The sequence below is a fragment of the Hyalella azteca genome, unplaced genomic scaffold (genome assembly GCF_000764305.2).
Source record: "Hyalella azteca isolate HAZT.00-mixed unplaced genomic scaffold, Hazt_2.0.2 contig15776, whole genome shotgun sequence".
In the NCBI taxonomy this organism is placed as follows: domain Eukaryota; kingdom Metazoa; phylum Arthropoda; class Malacostraca; order Amphipoda; family Hyalellidae; genus Hyalella; species Hyalella azteca.
Window position 1 is genome coordinate 207865 of NW_025945615.1, and position 19858 is coordinate 227722.

At 37.8% G+C, this 19858-nt stretch overlaps 2 protein-coding genes across 2 annotated transcripts; one reads left to right on the plus strand and one right to left on the minus strand.

The window, feature by feature from the left end:
• Nucleotides 1–2917: 2917 nt before the first annotated feature.
• On the minus strand, nucleotides 2918–9937 carry LOC108681762 (acyl-coenzyme A diphosphatase FITM2). The gene is made up of 9 exons (XM_018170834.2): nucleotides 9846–9937; nucleotides 8466–8883; nucleotides 7942–8085; nucleotides 7503–7549; nucleotides 7155–7185; nucleotides 6847–6995; nucleotides 6177–6346; nucleotides 5390–5513; nucleotides 2918–4922 (listed from the first exon to the last, which is right to left on the minus strand). Exons 2-9 carry the CDS (start codon nucleotides 8881–8883, stop codon nucleotides 4722–4724), a joined length of 1284 nt encoding a protein of 427 aa, XP_018026323.1. The 5' UTR covers nucleotides 9846–9937; the 3' UTR covers nucleotides 2918–4721.
• Nucleotides 9938–10872: 935 nt separating this feature from the next.
• Nucleotides 10873–16722, plus strand: LOC108681768. The gene is made up of 4 exons (XM_018170842.2): nucleotides 10873–11236; nucleotides 15090–15246; nucleotides 15459–15541; nucleotides 15856–16722. Exons 1-4 carry the CDS (start codon nucleotides 11177–11179, stop codon nucleotides 16351–16353), a joined length of 798 nt encoding a protein of 265 aa, XP_018026331.1. The 5' UTR covers nucleotides 10873–11176; the 3' UTR covers nucleotides 16354–16722.
• Nucleotides 16723–19858: the final 3136 nt, after the last annotated feature.

Below are 19858 nucleotides of genomic sequence, written 5' to 3' on the forward strand. Positions count from 1 at the left end.
CAGTGCAGAAAAATCAATTTTTTTGCGAATCAAAACGCACTTTCAGTGCAAAGTTTTCATTATTGGAATCCCGTGTTTGTTATAATATTAATTTAGGTATAAATTATTATGATTTGCACCCAACTCACGTGAGCTGCCTGGGGCATCTCAATGGAGCAATTGGTTCCATTCAGTTCAAGCACTATTTTTATCCTGCCGCTCTCTCCTTCCCATCCCTCCACTTCGGCTTGCACAGATCACACGGCTACAGCTCGTATTAATCGCGTGCAATTTTACTCGAGATTTTTACTGAAACCAACAACACGTACGTGCGTATGTTGGCCGACATCAAAGACCTGGGAGCGTCAGGGGGTGGGTCGAAAATATCGTTCCATGACCACTTGAGGCGGCTTTATTGCCTGATAAAAGCCCTGATTATTTGTTTGATGATGGCAGCGGTAGGGCGCCTCCACCCGCCCCGTCCCTTGCTCTCCAGCACATCATAGACCTCGCGACGAGCGAGGGTCTGCGCAGCTACTGGCTGTAATGATTCGATCTTATCAGCAGACCCTGAGATGAGATACTTAGACCTCGCGACGAGCGGAGGTCTGTGCAGCTACTGGCGGTAATGATTTGATGTTATCAGCAGACCCTGAGATGAGATATTTAGACCTCGCGACGAGCGAGGGTCTGCGCAGTTACTAAATGTTATTATTTGACGTATTAAGTAGACCCTAAGACTAGATGTTTAGACCTCGCGACGAACGAGGCCGGGTCTGTGCAGCTACTGCATGGCTGGAATGATTTGATGTTATCAGCAGACCCTGAGATGAGATATTTAGACCTCGCGACGAGTAAGGGTCTGTGCAGCTGCTGACTGTAATGATTCGATGTTATCAGCAGACCCTGAGATGAGATATCATCTCCAGTGGTCACTTGATCGTGGATAACTTGGGGTCAATTTCAAAAGGCAATTAATTTTGGAAGTTGTTTTTTTGCAAGCAATGCTGAATTAAAAAGTAACCTACATGTATTTGAAGCTTCAAATGACTATCAATGACATATGAATACACACTGTTAGATAAATCACCGTTAAACGATATTACCGGCGTTTCAGTAACCGCCCGGCACGTGAAAAAAAAAATAAACACCGTGTTGCCGTTTTTATTACAACTTTACCCTAGAAACCCGTGTAACTTCTGAAAAAATCGGCGAAATTGTTTATTTTCACGGGGCGGCTGGTTATAGAACGTGCCGGCCGGTAAGACCGTTTGACCGTTTTTTCACTGTTTTTTCGAACAGTGCAAATACTGTGAATACAATAATGCACTATTGAATACTCTAATTTTACGTGAGTAGAAAGGAGTAGTGAGCTTACTTGGCTCCGTCACGGAACTTGAGGAAAATCATTTAAAATTAGGAAATTCAGAAAACTTCGTCGATATTAATCGATGGACATATCTTTCATAAAATAGCAGGCATAAAATTGCAGCGTAGTCTTTTGTGAGCGGCATCTTGAAGAAACTATTTAATTCATACGTTACATTACGTAATATACATGAGGGTGATTTCAGAAATTTGTCTATGATTCAGTTCAGTTCCTACAGCTCGGTAAATCACAAAAGACAGGAAGGAAATATAAAACATTTCAAATTAAGTAAGTCTTCCCACATGAAAAAGTTTCGAGCGAGTTACGACTGCGCCTGAAATAAGTGTGGTGTTGAATTTCCCCCGACGCTGCCGATACAAAAACCGATACGAATTTTCGCCAACGCAAGCGACCAAAAATTTTTTCATGCAAACCAAAAGCTGTCGTTAATTTGTCAGCGTATCGCGCAGCCCATGCACCGTCAACGGGATATCAAATAAATTCCATTATGAACTTTTTTAGATAAATAATCGATATACCGAAAACATGTTAAGATGCCTGCTACTATGTAAATGGACTGCATGAGTACCAAATCACAATTTAAGAAAACGTTAACAAGAAAGCAATGTATTGATAGTAGGCAATAAATTAATAGATAATCAAAGTAATTTAAATGATTAATAGAAGGTAATAAATATTTTGGGCATGTGTTTTTAACGAATTTTCTCTTTTTTTTTTAAAAAGGCGATATTGTGCTCGTCTTGTCCATCTGTCTGTCCGTGACTTCACGGACGGACGAGAAAGTGAGCTCTCTGTCACTCAGTGCAGCGAGTACTAAGTTATATTTTTTCATGAATACGAATGGTGTGCTGAACGTTCTAAACACAATTGCGGTTTGCTTATACGCCCAAGTTTTAAATTCTCTTCAAGGGTCAATTTCATTTCAACGAATGAAAAACAAAAATACAACAGGGAAATTAGCTTTCGTTTTCCCTATTTTTACCCTCTTGGTGGGCATGATTTTCTTGGCAGTAATAACTCAAAACGCAATAAGAAGTTTTGTATGATATAATCGACAGCTTAAAACACCCAGCATGAGCACGCATCTAATAAATTCATATGATCTGCTTTGCTATCTTAGCAGCAGGTCAGAGATGAAAAAGTTTTCGCCATTAGTTGTCAAGATTTTTGATTATGTAAAATCGCGCATTTAGCTAGTGAAAACACAATAAAGCGCAGACTTTTTTGTAACACGGACTTTAACTTTGCATCGCAAAGACACGAAACTTGCCACCTCCTTTCAAGAACGTGTAGCACTACCTCATCTTCTCAATGGATTGTCGACGAGATAAGCGCACACTTATTCTTATCTAACGACGGCATCATCATTACAATACCGACCATAACAGTAACATTTATTTAGACTCTGTTTGAGGTTTTCATTCAAGAGCAACTCATCGTCATGTCTATGCTGCAAGCTTCTTGCGTAGGCCGATTGTAAATTTTCTTTCACCTCAACCCTAAAGACCAGACATAAATGTCCACTCAGTTCGTTTGCATTTNCACCTGCTTTTATTAACTCTATGCAAGCTCATAATAACAGGTTTTTTAATAGAAATAATACGGCAAAAAGATTTGGCCGCAGGGGTTATTTTGGTCAGTAGCAGTGAAGAGTAGGAAAATGTTATAGCGGTTTGCTAACACATCAGTTAGTCAATATAAATATCACTAGAAATGTAAGAGGTATCAATCATAACCAATTTCTTCAATCAAAACGTATCTAAACTCTAAAATGGGAGAAGGTCTCACATGACGTGGCGCAACATGCGAGAAAAGAGCCTCGTAAGACACCTAAAGAGCCACATAAGTCTTGGAACGAAGAATGGACGTACGAACGGCAACAGAAACAAAACCCCTCGGACATGTGGTCGCTTACACGGTGCATCGGGCATCCGTACGACCGCTAAACAAAAGGGAAATGCAAGGAATTTTGCACACACAAAATGTTGACCACAAATCTGAGACTCGCATTCAAACGACATTGAGTTGCGTGGGGAGGTGTTCAGGGAAAATGCCCAAAGAACGAGAAATTGTACAGGACCTTTGACGAGCGAAGACGCGTGCCTAAGCGCCCCTTTAAAGAGTTGACATAATATTATATAATTCCCCATTTATAGCGGTGTAGAATGAGCATGTTGGCCTGTCGCCGATTCTTAACCATCCGATCTCCTGAATTTTCATAACTGGTACAGGGTTTCGAACAACCAACTCGTCGTTGCAATCTTGGTGACCTTAACCGCTAGGCCACCTCGAGCTCATGTCATAACAAGAGTAAAATAATATGGTTAGGGAAATAAGTCAGTTGACAGTTCATTACAGGCATAATAATAAAAATGGAGGAATAACAAAACAACTGACTAGGTAATTATATGCATCAAGTAATTAAACTAGATGGATTACTCTCAAAGAAAAGTTTTCAACAATCATTGACATGAGACCATTCATGTGATCTGTGACAACATATCAAGTAACAACAGAAAAAGTGAAATAACAATATACAATTGTAGCAAGGCGGAGAAAAAACTGATTTTGAAGCGAGACAAGTAAAGTGCATTTGGAAGCATCAAACTTGAGTATAGGTATACTAAACAAAAAGTAGAAATACATTCACTTTTGAAATATAGTTCGCAGATCCGTTAAGGCAAATCCTTAGGATTAGTACTTAGTTTAGAACAATAATTATGTATAGCGTATCGTTATTACAATTTGACAGTAAAAATGGTAGAAATATTGATTTGAGCTCTTGAGTTATCTTAAAGGCTTCGTTTTTTTAAACCACTAAAGATTTGCGACCAGTCAAATTGTACTGTTAAGTTTCAGAATTGACTAGTATTATCCTATTCTAGGAATAATGCTAAAATAGGCGTAAAACAACTGACTAGACAAGGGTGAAGGACTAGATTAAGGTATGACAAATAAACTTCAAAAATGGTTGTACAATTTGAAAATAATTTCCATCCATTTTAAACGAACATCCATTAAAATCTAATGCAATAAATAACATAACATTATTTTGAGAATACCAGCACCATCCTTACCAGTTCTATCATGAATAGTTGAATTGTCTATAACAAGAATATCCGTTTTCAAAATCAATATTTTTTTACAAATAAGTACCTATGTGTTTATTCCACAATGTCATAGATCTATAAAATCTCTTTCACTAAAAGCCTTTTTCGAAACTTGCAAAGTAAGTTCCTTATTTACCAACTGAATAAGAATCGTTTTCAACATTAATAATTCCAAAGGCTCGACAGTTGGACAAGACAAGACGTTCACCGCCAGACAAGACGTTCACCGCCAGAGAAGACGTTCATCGCCACGCATTAGACGGCTTGGAGCTCCTGTAGAGGGAGGAGATGGTGGGGCGGTCGCTTGGTCTTGCAGCGTCAGGGGCAGCAGGTGGCGAGGCGTCATCAGTGCTGGGGGTGTCCTTGTTGGAGGGCGTCTTCTCGTCTTTCTTGAGGGCACCGTAGAGTGGCATGCCCATGAACATGGGCACCGGCTGGTTGTTCTGATCATTTGTAACAAATTCAAGTCAATACTCTATTACTTGAAACATTGTGTCTTTCTCGGAATTTCTTTACTGACCAATTTTTCAGGGGAGTAATTGATGGAATTTATTGTACTAAAAAAATTAAGTTAATAACCTTTTTTGAAGTAGTTGAGAATACAAAAGAACATATTTTTGAATATGGAATGAACTAAATCGAAAAATTAGTGAAGAATTAATTAGAATAATTGTCACATAAGAAGGAAACGAAAAAAAAAGAAGAGACAAATTAATTTTTCTAGAACGTGCCATTTACTAGATAATGCTTTTAGTGTGAAAGTTTTTGAATACTTCAGAAATCATAACACAATAATCAAAAAGGCAACAAGTGGGAAAACCAATTCATAGAAAAAAAAAAAAAAATTTTAAATAGAAAGTAATAACAAAAACCACATTCCTTTGTTCTGAATCCGACTAAAAAAACCAACCTTCGTGAGAATGACAGGTTTTTTCTTGGTCTGAGACACCTCCTTAGGTTTCTCTTTGGTGCCTTGGTAGCGCACAAGTCCTCCGTCACCAGGCAGTCCAGGCCACTGATTCTTGAACATAACTCTGGGGGATGGAAATGCCGAAATTATATAATGTGCAAAGAAATAAGTAAATTATGATTAAATTACTAATAGGTAATATATAAATTATTTACTTGATATTGATAGTTAACTTTTCTATATTACAAAGTTGTATTTCAAGGAAGCCATGAAGTTGACGTCGAGAAGACTTTGTGTACGAACTTTAACAAATTGTAAATATTTCTGATATACTTGTTGTATATACCCAAGGAAACAAATAAACCCAAGGAAACTTTTTATGAAAAACTGTTGGAAGTAAATTGAGTTAGTCTTAACTTCTGTTAGTAAATTAGTTAGTATAAACCCCATGGAGCAAATAAAATAATATAAACCCCTAGAATTATTGTTCATACTTTCATAACCGATTCTAACATGCAGCACAAATCACCTGTACGTGAAGTCTAAACACCAGTACGTAAATTAGTTAGTATAAACCCCAGTAGCCAATAAAATAATTCAAACCCCTAGAATTATTGTTCATACTTTCATAGTCGATTCAAACACTCACAAATCACCTGTACATGAAGTCTAAACTTCTGTAAGAAAATTAGTTAGTATAAACCCCAAGTAGCAAATAAAGTAATATAAACCCCTAGAATTATTGTTCATACTTTCATAATAACCGATTGTAACATTCACGAATCACCTGTACGTGATGTACCAAGCAGCCATTGCACAGGCACCGCCCACAACCTTCTGCGGCATGGTGTGGAAGTAGACAACCGTACACGCGAGCAGCACGTCGCACCACAGCGACAGCAGCGTCATGCAGATGAACAGCACGCGTATGTACGGTGTGAAAACCTCGTAGTGTTCCTGCAATCATTGAATTTTCGTTATAGAAATTCTCTCAAAATTGTCACTGAGAAAGCCTGTAAGTGCACAGATAGTTCTGAGTTTGCGTGAGCTACCTACAAGTTAAGTAAAATCTAATGGCATGACAGAGACAGCAGCTGAATTTCAACAAGGAGCGTTCTGCATACTATTCAAGACAAAGAATATGGGAGTTACACTAAACGGGCTTTCATGCTCAAGGACATTTATATAATATATGATTGATAAGACTGACTGAAATATGATACGTATATGACTGAAAAGTAATTAAAGCTCTAGTATAAAACATGCTAAATGGCGTTCAAGTCCTGAAAGCATAAAATTCTTCATTACTGAGCCAGGGTACCGACATCATTGCACCAAAGAAGCATTTAAATTTGAAAAAATTGCATAATCAAGAACAGAACTACAACAAGAACAAACAACAGCAATTGCATATTATAAATTTATTGAAATTCTGGTTGAAAAATTCATAACCTTACCTTAAAAGTAGAGAACTCATTATTGGTTAAAGAGCGCAAAGGAGTCTCAGCAGATGAATGGTCAGACTCAGTCTTATTCTGGCCTGAGGATGAAGACCAGGATCCACTTTCAGCACTACTGCTGCCAGCACCATTCTCTGCACCACTACCTGCACATGAATATCGACTTGGTTACATCACTGAATTGCAGAGATAAATGTCTTATACAAATATTATCAATACTTAATTTGAGGAGAGCTAAGCTATGCAGAGATAAAACACATTTTTTTAAAATATAGTGTAACTGTTTGAAGAGACAAATAATTAACTTCTCGACCCCCAGCCTATTCTTGAATTTTTCTACACCAAATTAATGTACAGAACATCACAATGATCCAGTCAGAAAAAATTGCACCAAATAATTTTTGGACCAAAAAATTTATGAATAATTCTGCATCAGCCTAAAATCAGAAACTCTAAAAATTTTAAAGCGAAGAAAACACCACAAAAATTTAGCATATCTTTTTTTAAAACGTTTCGGAGACCAGCTCCATCGTCAGTTCGATAAATCTAGAACACATAAATGCAGAAAATTAGTTTGGAGTTAATAAAAAAACACACACAGAAGTTAAAAACCTAAATTTACAGACAAAGGGCAGAATAATAAAGTAAGTAGCTTCTTCCACTGTCACCAGGTTCATGTAAATCAACAGGAATGCATGACCTGCTCAATACAAAGGAACACTGATCAGAAAAAGCTTCTAATTCCTAATATAGTCCCGTCTACTTTAGCCGATACATTTATAGTTTAGTTCCACATTTGAGTGCTGGAAAGAAGTAGACTAATCATCAACTTGTGTTAATAATACTCTTGCTTTAATTATTGAACTAGTTTCTTCAAACAGCGTACAGATAAATGCTACACTACTAGTCAATTATTCCTAAATGAGAAGTGACAAAGAAAACACAAGGAATGGTACCTGCCTATCCACAGAGAGAATTGCTGGAAATTTATAGCACACAATACAACAATTGTCATTATCACTCTTCAAACATTTTTAAGTAGCTCAGCATTGGGGTGTGGCATTAACCAACACATGCCAAGTCTAGTCATACCTGAAACATCAAACGAATGCCACTGGAAGCCTGAGGTGACACAGAGCCACTTGTCATCAATTGCAGCTTTTCCTAGGCATGTACCAGTTGCTTGTTCTAAAGTCACAAACAGCCATTTGGTCATCAAGCCCCACATGCCAGTGCCTGGAACAATGTATATATGAATATCAAAGAAAATAGAATGTCAGTAGATACTGGAATACAATTCTTTACTCCATTGAGAGAAAAAAATATTTGTGACTTAAATTTGTACAGTACCTACGTACATCAATCTTGAATCTTTCATAGAAGGATACTTAAAAATTAGGAAATTTTAATTTTTAAGGTAGGTATTAATGATAAATTTGACCAATTCCTAGGAATGAACTAATGACTAACATATTACAATACTAGCAGGTATTGTAATATGTTAGTCAATAGATTTCATCAGCCAAAAGTCATTTTTAAGACATTTATGGGATATGATAAAATATTCAAACATACAAATGCAGTGAATAAACAAGTTTATTTATAATAAAAATTACCTATGATGAGTCGGATCATATGCTGCTGAATGATATTCCTCTTGCCACATCCATATGTTGCACTGGTCAAGTACACAAAACTACCAACAATGAATATGAGCCAAGCCCAACCAATTTTCATGAAGTATACATTGAAAATACTTTCTTTTGATGACATGTATGTTCTTGGCATAGGCACAAAATCAAACACTAATGAGCCAAAGAAAAGAGCTAGTGAATAAAGAGTAATTTTTACTCTTGTCTCAATAAAAAGAACCTTCCGACACAAATGAGTGATAATAACACCAATAATGAACTTGATGGATTGCTGTTCAGGCAGTGGTTTAGTTCCCTTGGAAGCCCATCGCCCTTTCTCTACAGGTGGTCGGCGATGGCTTGGCTGACGACCAAGTTTTTTAATGTTGGGAGTGTTTGTCATCTGTGAAGGAATATATTGACACATGTATATCAAAAGGAACAGAATAAATCAGTTATCATTTACCAATACAAATTCAATATGGCATATTATATCTAAGAAAGGCATAAAAGTGCATAAAACAGCCTTTTTTTGCATATTCATGAATAAAAGACAATATGTCAGATTACATCCCTATCACACATTCACACAGTGGTAAAGGTAAATGAGACATTTGTGTTGACCTTCCTTATTAAGTTCTATAAGTAGACCAGTAAATGTATCATCGATGCAAGCATTTACATACACTTAAACACATGATATTAAATAAAAGATGAAAGCTTCAAGATCAGGAATAAAAGTAAATTTGTTTCAAAAGTCTCTTGTTTGCCTCCATTCATCAGTACCTGGCCCTATCAGAATGAATAAGTGTTCCACCACAGTACAGTTGCAAAAAAAAATGTGGCAGCCAACTTGCCAAGACTTCTTTAAAGAATTTTGTGTTAGAGGCTTAGCGTTATTAAAAAGTTTTTAAATCATCAGTCTCCAGTCTCTCCACTAGAAACATATCTTAATTTTTTTAAATTGAAGCTCTATGTAGTAAAAGATCTATACATTATGATGATTATGCAATATAGGTACATACCATGCTAGTATGCTACCAATTACCAAGACACGTATAGGTACTAGAATCAACAAAAATATAAAAATTGAATACTTAAACATAATATTACTGTTATACATCAGCGATAGACCATATTATGAACAGGAATCTCAATAATACCTATTTTAATAAACATGAATCTGTTGAAATAGTTGAATCATGATAGTAGGCCTACGAGTTGTTTCGCGAGACGGTGACTAGGGGTGAGCGCCCAAGTTATTCATTTGTACCGTTAGCGTTACTACCGTAGTAGGTAAATTCTTCTAGTTCTAAAGGTACACAAATCGCAATAAGCATGGTGGTGCAGATTACTAGCACTAACCTCAGTGTCGACCAGCTTTCTCAGTACATTCTCGTGCTTTGGATCGGCATCCGCTTGTCTGCGCTCTGCGGCACTAGACGTAGAGTTGTTGTTGAGCAAACTCAGCAAAGGATACCGTCGACGCAAGCTATGACCACCACAGAGGCACAGACCACGACGCTCAAGTTCGATCCACACCGTCATTCTGGCAGGTAGCGCGCTTGGAGCGCTGGTGTTCCCTCCTGTTCATAGTGGTTCTATAAATCCTGTTATCGCGCGTCCATTAAATAGAGGGAATGTGAATAAAGCTACATTCAAAACCTAATTTCACCGCACATAAGATTTCTCAGTGTGAATCATCTACTTACGCAAACTGCAAAGATGGTGTTAAAATACTGAATTTATTAACTTTTTATTTCAATTTTATGATCTATAGCAAAATTTATCATAAAGTGAAATAAGTGCTCTTGCGTGGAGTATTCCTTATTAATCAGGAACTCCTAAAACTAATATTTCAAATATGCAATGATTCCATCAGCTTTGGCTGGATCAACACTTCTTGAGCCTGTCGGCGGGTTCAAACGCAAAGCGCGACTAATGCGCCGAATTTTTGCAAACCTCCTAAGTTGTCAGCAGTGCATTGATTCTAACTATCATTTCCAAAATTATCTTCGTTTATTCATATCTCCGTTCATATTGATAAGAAAAGTAAAGTAACACCTTAACGATCTGGTGTTGGAGCTTTTTAATTTGTCGAAAGTTATCGCGGTATCGCAAATAATTATTTCTAAACGCAAATCGAATTCGAATCGAAGGACTCTCTTGAGGTGCTGCGCATTAGTTTCGTTTTTCTTTTGAGCCCGCGTGCGAGCACAGAGAAATGTTGATCCAATCGGAATGGGACGGTTTACAATTCACGTTTACTACCCTAAAAGCTTCAAGTGACTTAGAATGTAGTTAAAATAAAATCGTGTAAAATTTACATTTTCAATTATAATAGATATAATTTTAACTATTTTCTTTTGAAACAACTGGAAACGGAATTTATATGAAAATTGTATTAATAAACTTCATTGCGAGGAGCATACACCTTGAATGTAGCATGTACTAAATTATTATCAATAACGTTACGACAGCATTTACAAGCCGTCAGGATTTGCAAAACTTTTTATTTCAAAGTGTGCAGTTATTGCAATATCAATTTCCAAAGCATTATTTGTCTCTGTGAATATGCTTCCATTTGTTTTTGGTACAAGTCAATCGTATATATTCTCATAATTATTAAAATTCATTTTGTGGCATTAAAATTCATTTTGTGGCATTAAAATTCATTTTGTGGTTGTAAAATCAACATGACTTCTGCATGCTGCAGCGCTCAGAAATGCGTCATCGTAATTGGGGTAGTAACAGGGGTGAGTGATTAGACTATAATTAACATTTTGTAATTATTTTTCTTTGTATATATGATTTCGGTTATACTTGCAAGTGTGTTCCAAGCGATAATTCGCCTCTCTGATTTGCTTGAGATTTTACTAAGTCTCTTCCGCGTTCTCCGATCAGCGCCGGAGAATGATTATTATTTATGACATTCATTAATAGTAACTTAAATGCATGTGTAAAGGATTTTAAATGCCTAATAGGTAAGTTTAAGACAGAAGCTATAATTAACCATTAAAAAGTTATGTGAAACATAAACTTCTAGTTCTTTAATTATACTCGCACGTAGCAAGCGCACCATTCCGATGTACAAATTGGGCATAAACAATTACAATAGGACCAAGCGAAATTAAATGATCAATGCTTGTTGAACACCGCAAAAATATTTTTAGATTTTCGCCGAGTTAATAAAACAATAAAGTAAATCTTAAAAGTAGCAAGTCGTTCGAAATTTCAGAGTACTCATACATTGAACAAAATGGAGAACAACAAATACAAAATGGAAACCCGGAACCATGACAGAGAAAATATATCAACAGATTGTCAAGAACGCAATGCACACAGTGCGCCGTCTGATGTAATTGATCTTCTGTGGTTCTCAAGAGGCGCACAAGGCAATCGTGCCATTAGGGAACTGATATAATGTTTGCTTAGGTCGAAGTGTTCATAAAACCATCATTGTAGGTAGCTGCCCCACTATACTGCAATGTGCTCTTGAGATGAACGCGGCTTAATTCACGATGTTCACAGGACATAACATTATTTTTTATTAAAAGAGAGCCGGCATTGGTTATTACTTGGTAGCAGATCAACACGTATTTTGTACTTGAGGCACAATTTTCTTAGTTCAGGGAAGAAAATTATGCATATTTATTAACAAGACGGCTTGGTAGGAACGGTTTCTGCAACTTTTCATTAAAGTGCTAAATCTTCTTGCAATTTTTTTTATAATAGTTTCTTTCTGATTTCTATGCCATTGGGATATGAAACCATTAAATAATCTGACATTTGCTTAGTTATCACAAGAAGACTTGAATTTTAGATTCTTTAATTCTTGGATGACAGAGTTGCGTCGATGATTGTGCTTCGACTGATTTATAATATTCAGAGATTTCCAAAATTAAACTGATTCGCGTAAGGGAACACAAGCAAAAATCGGGATGCCGAGAACACCTAAATTAATTAATTGACCTTCTTCACAGTCTTAATGCACCCCACATCACCTAACAAACACAATGAATCCTTTATGCAGAGCTGCCATATTTCCATCAACTGTGTTTGCTATATACCGAACCCCTGCGCTGAAGGAATGACATTCCTCGCTTCTGAACGGAAATCTATTCATCGGTGACGCTGTCTATGCACGCCTCTGTGCGTACGACGTCATCACCCGCAGCTTCACACAGCAAAGCAAACAACAAATGGCAGATTTCCGCAGGTGTCGGGCGCCATGTACGAGTGAATCCTTATCATGAACGAGACTGGCGCCCCGACCATTGATGAATCCGGGAGTGTGAGACGACGTGTGTAATGTCCATTAATGAATCATTGTGAAGGTTGGCACCATGGCCATTGACGAGTCTGAGTGTTCGATTCGACCACCGTCGTGATCATTGAAGTATCCAGTAGGTGTTAGCCATGGTTGAATTAGTATATTATTTAACCACGGGTGTTAGCAGGGAGTCTGTCCACTGATTAACATTAATCTGGCTGAAAGAGTCGATCTTCATAAGTGAATTCACCATTCCGGGATTATAATAATAGCTCATTGAAGATGAAATCTTGGTGTATTTTTTAGAAATTAAGATAAAATTGGTATTATGTAGAATATTTTCCAATAAACTTTATCCTGCAAAGAGAAAGACACGTCCTAGAAAAAAATATTACCTATTTAATATCAAAGAATAACAAATCTTTTGGGAATTATTCATTGAATTATTTCAATGCACTCTTTTTAAATGACCATGAAACTTATTGTAGCAAATCATCCAACATAAACAAAGCACCATTTGATATCATAGGGGGCGCAGAGATATAAAAGAATCGTTCTCCTCACAAGCCTCGATGGAATGGTCGTCTGTCAAAAGTTAAGAGGTCTACTCTCGACCAACGCCTTATATTACATGCGTCTCGTATATTGCACACATAATAGAAGGAGAGTATACCAAGCCACAGAGGGCAGAGGGCCGTCATTAATAAGAGGTTCTTGTGCGCGGTGGTCTCGTCAGACTGATTTTTGATAGTATTCGTTATCTCGTAGGGGACTTACTTCATAAATATTCACGACATGGTGTGTACGCTGAGCGGTGACCATTACATTCAGTCAAAGCGCCATTCTTCGAAAACTTCCACCCGCATCATGTATCAACATTAATTAACGCACGAGTTCAATTAGAGTGCCGCTATGTTCACGGAGTGGGGCTGGCAAAGCGATTTCTGCCATATTGCAGCCAGCTTAGTGTTATTTGAGATCATGCCTCGGACGACTCAGACTAATTATGTACACAGTCTGCTTTGGACGTAAATGTGTTATGTTCGAGTCACTTCTTTAGGCTTGCACCTTAACCCATTCATTGTATATCGGGTTCACTTATTTTTCAAGCTTTTTTACTTCGAAAGTAAAGAACTTTACGTTCAAATTGCAAAGAAGGTAGTTTATATTACTCGAATTTATTTAATATGTTTGTACATCGATCCTGCTTTGATAGGCATTATTTGAATCCATCTATTAAATTCATCAAATAACACCAAATTTAACTACATTTTTATCTGTTCAGCCCCGTACGGCTATTTTATGCACTAACTCGAACAATTGAGAAATATCTTATTACGACTATAGTCTATAGTGCTAGCTGCACATGTATTGCCCCCGAGTCATGATGACCTAATCTTCATGAGAACACCCACGGGCCCAGTGAGCGACCATCACATTTCGGTGCGGCAGGAACGTCAGCCTTGAGGTGACCTGGCCTTCAGTTTAAGCTACGATAAGACGGTCCCCGAGGGAGCACTCAAACAAGAGACACTCTCATAGATCGAAGCGATACTTGGCCGCTGTTGTGATGAAGCACCTCCGCAACATGGCCATGCTCTAGTCGTCATCAGGGAACGACGTTGCTCGTTGCTGTAACAGCCATTCATCGTCAGACGACGTTCAACACGAATCGCAAGACAAAGATGTGTTCCGTACAATGCCTACAAACAGCTGACGACGTTGGTTGATTCTGTAATTTATCTGCGCACGACTCTTCACTTGATCCATTCAAATATTGACGCCGTACAGTAAGAGAAGTCGCTCCCTATGAGCTGAAATTGGAACACGACGTCCGCTACTATACTATGACAATCTGGAGAAAGATCTAGCAATCTGCCATCATTATGTACATTATTTATAGAGAATCTACCCTCAATTGAATTAAATTATCAATGAAGCTCACACTTGCTACTCTTTAGCGGTTTCAACAACCACGGTCAGCCTTGCAACACGGAAGTCTGCTCCCAATAGAATTAATTAGCAGTCCCGTAGTTAAGTGAACCTTGAAAATATTTTGTGTTTCCGGGTTAGAAGTTACATAAGAAAGATATTAGCTTCTAGTCATAAATTTTATAGCTTAAACGAAATGAAATTTTGTATTTGGTCAGCAAATTTGTTACATGTTGAATCCACTTGTAAAAACAAATTTCCTTTATACTTCGTCTGTATTTTCCTCTATGCATGTTTCTGTAACCAATTTTAACGTAATTACTTTCGCTTTGATTACCACACGTTGATTTACTGTTTTTTTTTACTCTGGCTTCAGCCGAAAAGTAATTGATTAAATATTTCAGATTTTGGCCGCCATCTCATGCGTGTCGGTGGTGGCGACGTACATCACGTTGGAGGATCACATGCAGTCGTGCAAGCGAGACGATGCCAGCAGCGCATCAGACGTGCTTAAGTTGCTGCCTTGTGAACTCTTCGTCAACGCTTCATTTGCTCTCTCTAGTGTGTTAAAAATTAATTTCGACAATTGTTTCGATAATTTTTTTAGAATTATAATTTTTATCAGCTCCAGTAAACGAAGAAAGATTCGCTTGAAGATTTGCAGTATTATTATCAGCACCATTACTGATGTAGAGGGTAAATTCAGTGACAATGTAAGAAATTTTTTATTGGCATTTATTTGAAACATAATTTTACGCATTTTCTCTATTCAGGTCGAGTATTCTTGCTGGTGCAAATTACCATCTGGCTTCTGCTGCTTCTTTTCTCAATCATGCTCGTGATGGGAGCTGTCAAGGTAAAGTAATAAATAATACTGTGATCGAATTTGCTAATTTCGTTCAAAAATTCTGAATTTTACCGATGCCAACTTTCTCTAGAATTAATTATTCATGCAGTCAGATAAATTAATTTCGAGATTTAATAAATTATAAAAACCCTTTTACAATAAAGCATTTATATACGTATGCAGCGAGCTTCACTCCACTGTACGCACGACACATTCATGAGTTATCACAGATTACCCGAACCAAAATTTCGTTTAAATCAGCCATAAACATGTTTTCATTTTGAAAAGCTGTCCCATCGTTTAATGAGGTTCTATTTTACCAGGAACGGCCTGGGTTGTTGGTGCCGTGGGTAGTGCTCCTCCTCATCATCATGGGCTCGATTTTATACGACGCTGTCATCGCAGGAATGTCGGGGAAATACATCAGTGTTTTGGTGTCAGTTGTCGCTCTTGGCGCGGCATCAGCGTGTCTTGTAATTATAAAGAAGTATTCGAAGCAACTAAAACGAAGAAATAAGTACACTGAAGCAACAGCAGCTGCTCATCTAAACTTACCGCTCTCGGAGCTATACTGCCAAACGCCTCCCCTGCTCTTTGCTGTAGGAAACTCGAGGCCGAATGCCCGGTTTGTAAACTACGCAGACATCACTTCACTCTGCCCAGACTTACCTCCAGATTATGCAACTTCAACCGCTCTCAACAAAATGAAATTCGAATCATCAAATCGCGCACAATCAAGTGAAACGACTACGAATCGCCCAAGTCTTACGGATGGTAAATCCAAAACACCCTTACCAACAAACTTGGGGGTTCTCCATTAACACGGTAATGATCCTTCAGGAACCTTTTAGGTTAATTACTAAGTACCAAGTAAGGTATTTTTATAAATGAATTAAAAAGTTAAATGCAATATGCAGTTGAATCGTGAAGTACACTTGCGATGGCCGAGTGATCGAGATAACCAAATTCAGATTGGGAACTGAGAGTTGCGGGTTCGAAACCCCTCAACATGTTGCGGAAATTCCCGTTGAGTTCGGCAAGAGGGCCGGCCTGGTTGTTACAAATTGGCTAAATGCCAACATGGCCTAATCGACGCTAACACAACTATATTTTTATATTTTTTAATATAGACAGCGCCCTGTAGAGCACATCATATTGGAAAAAATATAACTCTGTATTCACTGCAGTGAGTGACAGAGAGTGCATTTTCTCGTCGACGAAAACTTGAGGTCAGGGACAGACGGACATGGCGAGCACAATAGCGCCTTTTTCCATAAATGAGAAAATGCGCTAAAAAATTACTCAAGACGAGTACAATTTTATATTTTTAATATAGACAGGGCCCCGTAAAGTTCATCATTTATATTTTTAACGTAGACAGCGCCCTAAAGTTCATCCTTTTGGAAGAAAATTACTCAAGATGAGTATTTCATATAAGCTTAGGACCCTTACATTCGAAGCCAGTACTGACCGCCACTAATAATTCTCGTTCTTCTGGCTTCGTGTAGAGGAGGAGTATTGGATACTTTAGGAGCGGCCAGTAAGATCGAAAATTAATTAGTTTAGTGGGCGGTGAGCAACAAGACAAGTGTCCAATAAACAGCCACCTGATTGCCTGAGAAGTTTTAGAATGGAGACTGATATTTTTATTCTTAGTAACGTTCGTTTGTAACTATTTCTGTTTAAACTTCAGTAGATGAAAAAATTTGCTGCTTTTTTTATTTGCCTTATCATTCATTAGCATAATAGATACGATAGATACGATGTGATAATTGTTCGCATATGCTGTTCAAAAATACGAGTTGTACGTTATTCAGTGGGAATATTTTCGCTTAAAATGTTTTATTAACGTCAATTACGATTTTATTATACACTTTGAAATTTTTATTGAATATGAAGAAATTTAAATTTTTTTTAAATTGTTCTATTTTCTTGTCACTAGAAAAATTCTTCAATAAACAAATCTTCTTTCCTCACGTTCATTTGCGAAATTCCATGTGAAATCAAATAAGAAATAAGTGATGTACGAATGTGGTAAATATGATGGAGAAAATAAATAGCCAATTAAAAGTAATTTACTGAGCATTTGACGCCAAAGAATGCCGCTAATTTATTTATAATATATAGCATTCTTGTCCTCACTTCTGACAAAATCTCTAAGAAAAAAATTTGAGCCACGTGAGTTATGACTTGGTTTGGACAGAAATGAGTCGCCGCCAATGTATCCAGACTTTGGTGAAGACGTCCGATGATTGATATGGAGGTTATAACGGGAGAATACTGGGATCGAGGACTGCAGGACTTCGCTGATGTACATTTATACTCCCGTCGTCAACCTACAGTGTTTTGCCAGCTTCCGATTCAGTTTTATTAACTTTTATCCAGTTAACTACCTAGTAGCCGGCCCGATATCAGGTGGTCTTTCTCCGTTTTGCATCCTGTTAGGACCAAACCTTCCCACAGGACTGAATCTTTACACTTAATAGTTGGTTAATACTGAAAATCCGGTAACTAGAATGACGCATTTTATTGTCGAGGAAGTTGTTTTAACTAAATTCGACTAGGATTGTTCTGGATCTGAGCATAGTAGATTAATATTTGTGAAATTATATCCATATTACTGAAATGATTGCATACAAATTGATTTTTCTTGAATGGTGGAAAAAACCTAGAATTTCCTTTCCATACGACTGACCTGTTTCTGTACCACTGATCTAGTTCGCTGCAAGACTTCGTAGTTTAGGTGACGCATTGATGCGTCAACCTTGACGTCATTCACCGTACGCTCCATCGGCTCCTTCATTTAGCGAATTTCGGTGGATTCGCGTAACCGTAGAATCAATATTGAGAGTTTTGGTTAGGATTACCTACACCATCTTAGCGCGAACGACTAAATCGAAGAAGATTATTTGAATATATTAAGAATTTAATATTTTTCGCCGTAATTTTAGTTATGTGAATAAGAGTAATTGCACGGACACAAAAGCAAAAAAGCTTAACTAATATTTGACTGATTAAAAAGGCAATTTTTGCACATGAGAACTTGGTGAACAACTGCCTTTATTCTCTAAAAAGGATGTGAAAAGGCCTATATAGAAGCTTTTCATGCTGTAGGAGGGTTTGAAGACTGAAGGAAAGGATACCACTTTGTTTTGCATGCATGTTAGAGTAGAGGGTAGTTGTGTATTCGAGGACGCGCACTCGAATAGTATGCTTGTGTCCGTGTTAGTGACTTGCGGCGTTTTCGATACTAAAGTGATCTTTAAGGATCGTTGCGTATTAGAAAACAATTCTGAAAACTGGTCACATGAAGTCCACTGCAATAGCGAACGCGGTCTCGAACGCGCAACTCACTGCTACAATACTGCTGTGATTAATTAACCGCTCGGCCTCGCCGATTCTGACCACAGAAATCGGCGCACAGAGCTGGGATCGAAACCGCACCTCTCTGCTCCAATCTTTGTACTCTGAACTGTAACCACTGGGCTGACGTCTCCCTAGTATCAGGACACTTGCACTTTCCAAGGACCTAGTATCAGGAGACTTGAAAAGGACATAAATTTAGTTGCGAGTGTTCAAAGACGTACAACAAGGATAATTCCAGGCTTGAAGGGCAAGTCTTATGAAGATAGATTGAAGATTATGAAGCTTTCCAGTCTCCGTTATCGTCGCCTGCGTGGTGACCTCATTGAATTATACAAGTATACTTATGGTTTGTACAAGGTCCCAGAAGGACTACTAGAATTTGAAACAAGAACCAACACCAGGGGCCACAGCTACAAACTAAAAAAAAACTGCGGTGCAACTAATCCACGCGACAAAATTTCTTCTCGTTTCGAGTCACCGACATGTGGTACAGCCTCCCTGAAGATTTTGTTGATGCTCCGAGTATGAACGCGTTCAAGAACAGACTAGACAAGGCCATGCAGGAGCATATGTTTAATCTTAAAATGCCTCGTATCCTACGGAACAACTGAAATCTAGAAGCAGATTTTAAATCTGCCGTCCGTTGAAAAGATTTGATCTAAAGGCCGGTCTAGTCAAGAAAAATACAAGAATCGGCGACAGGCCCATCCAGGCATATTCTTCAATGCCGAAGATACCATACTACTAGTATGTACTTGCATGTTCAATGCGCTCTTTGGTTTTGCCTGCTGGCACAGTTTTTTCACCGCTCGGGTAAACTTAGTTTGCTGAGGAGTAAACATAGCTCGGGTAAACTGAGTTTGCTGGGGTTTACTTTACCCCATGAAGGGTAAACCTGAATTATTGTCCTCAGTTCCTATAGGGTTATTGCGCCTTATTTATCCAGGTATAGATTCTGAT

Excerpts from the sequence above, each read along its gene's own strand:
- LOC108681762 (XM_018170834.2), bottom strand. The coding sequence starts at position 8,883 with ATGACAAACACTCCCAACATTAAAAAACTTGGTCGTCAGCCAAGCCAT. Across the intron at positions 6,347-6,846 it reads ATGAGTTCTCTACTTTTAAG|GAACACTACGAGGTTTTCAC; the intron begins GTAAGGTTATGA and ends CAATGATTGCAG. Across the intron at positions 5,514-6,176 it reads GCTTGGTACATCACGTACAG|AGTTATGTTCAAGAATCAGT; the intron begins GTGATTCGTGAA and ends TCCATCCCCCAG.
- LOC108681768 (XM_018170842.2), top strand. The coding sequence starts at position 11,177 with ATGACTTCTGCATGCTGCAGCGCTCAGAAATGCGTCATCGTAATTGGG. Across the intron at positions 11,237-15,089 it reads TAATTGGGGTAGTAACAGGG|ATTTTGGCCGCCATCTCATG; the intron begins GTGAGTGATTAG and ends TAAATATTTCAG. Across the intron at positions 15,247-15,458 it reads CGCTTCATTTGCTCTCTCTA|GTCGAGTATTCTTGCTGGTG; the intron begins GTGTGTTAAAAA and ends TTCTCTATTCAG.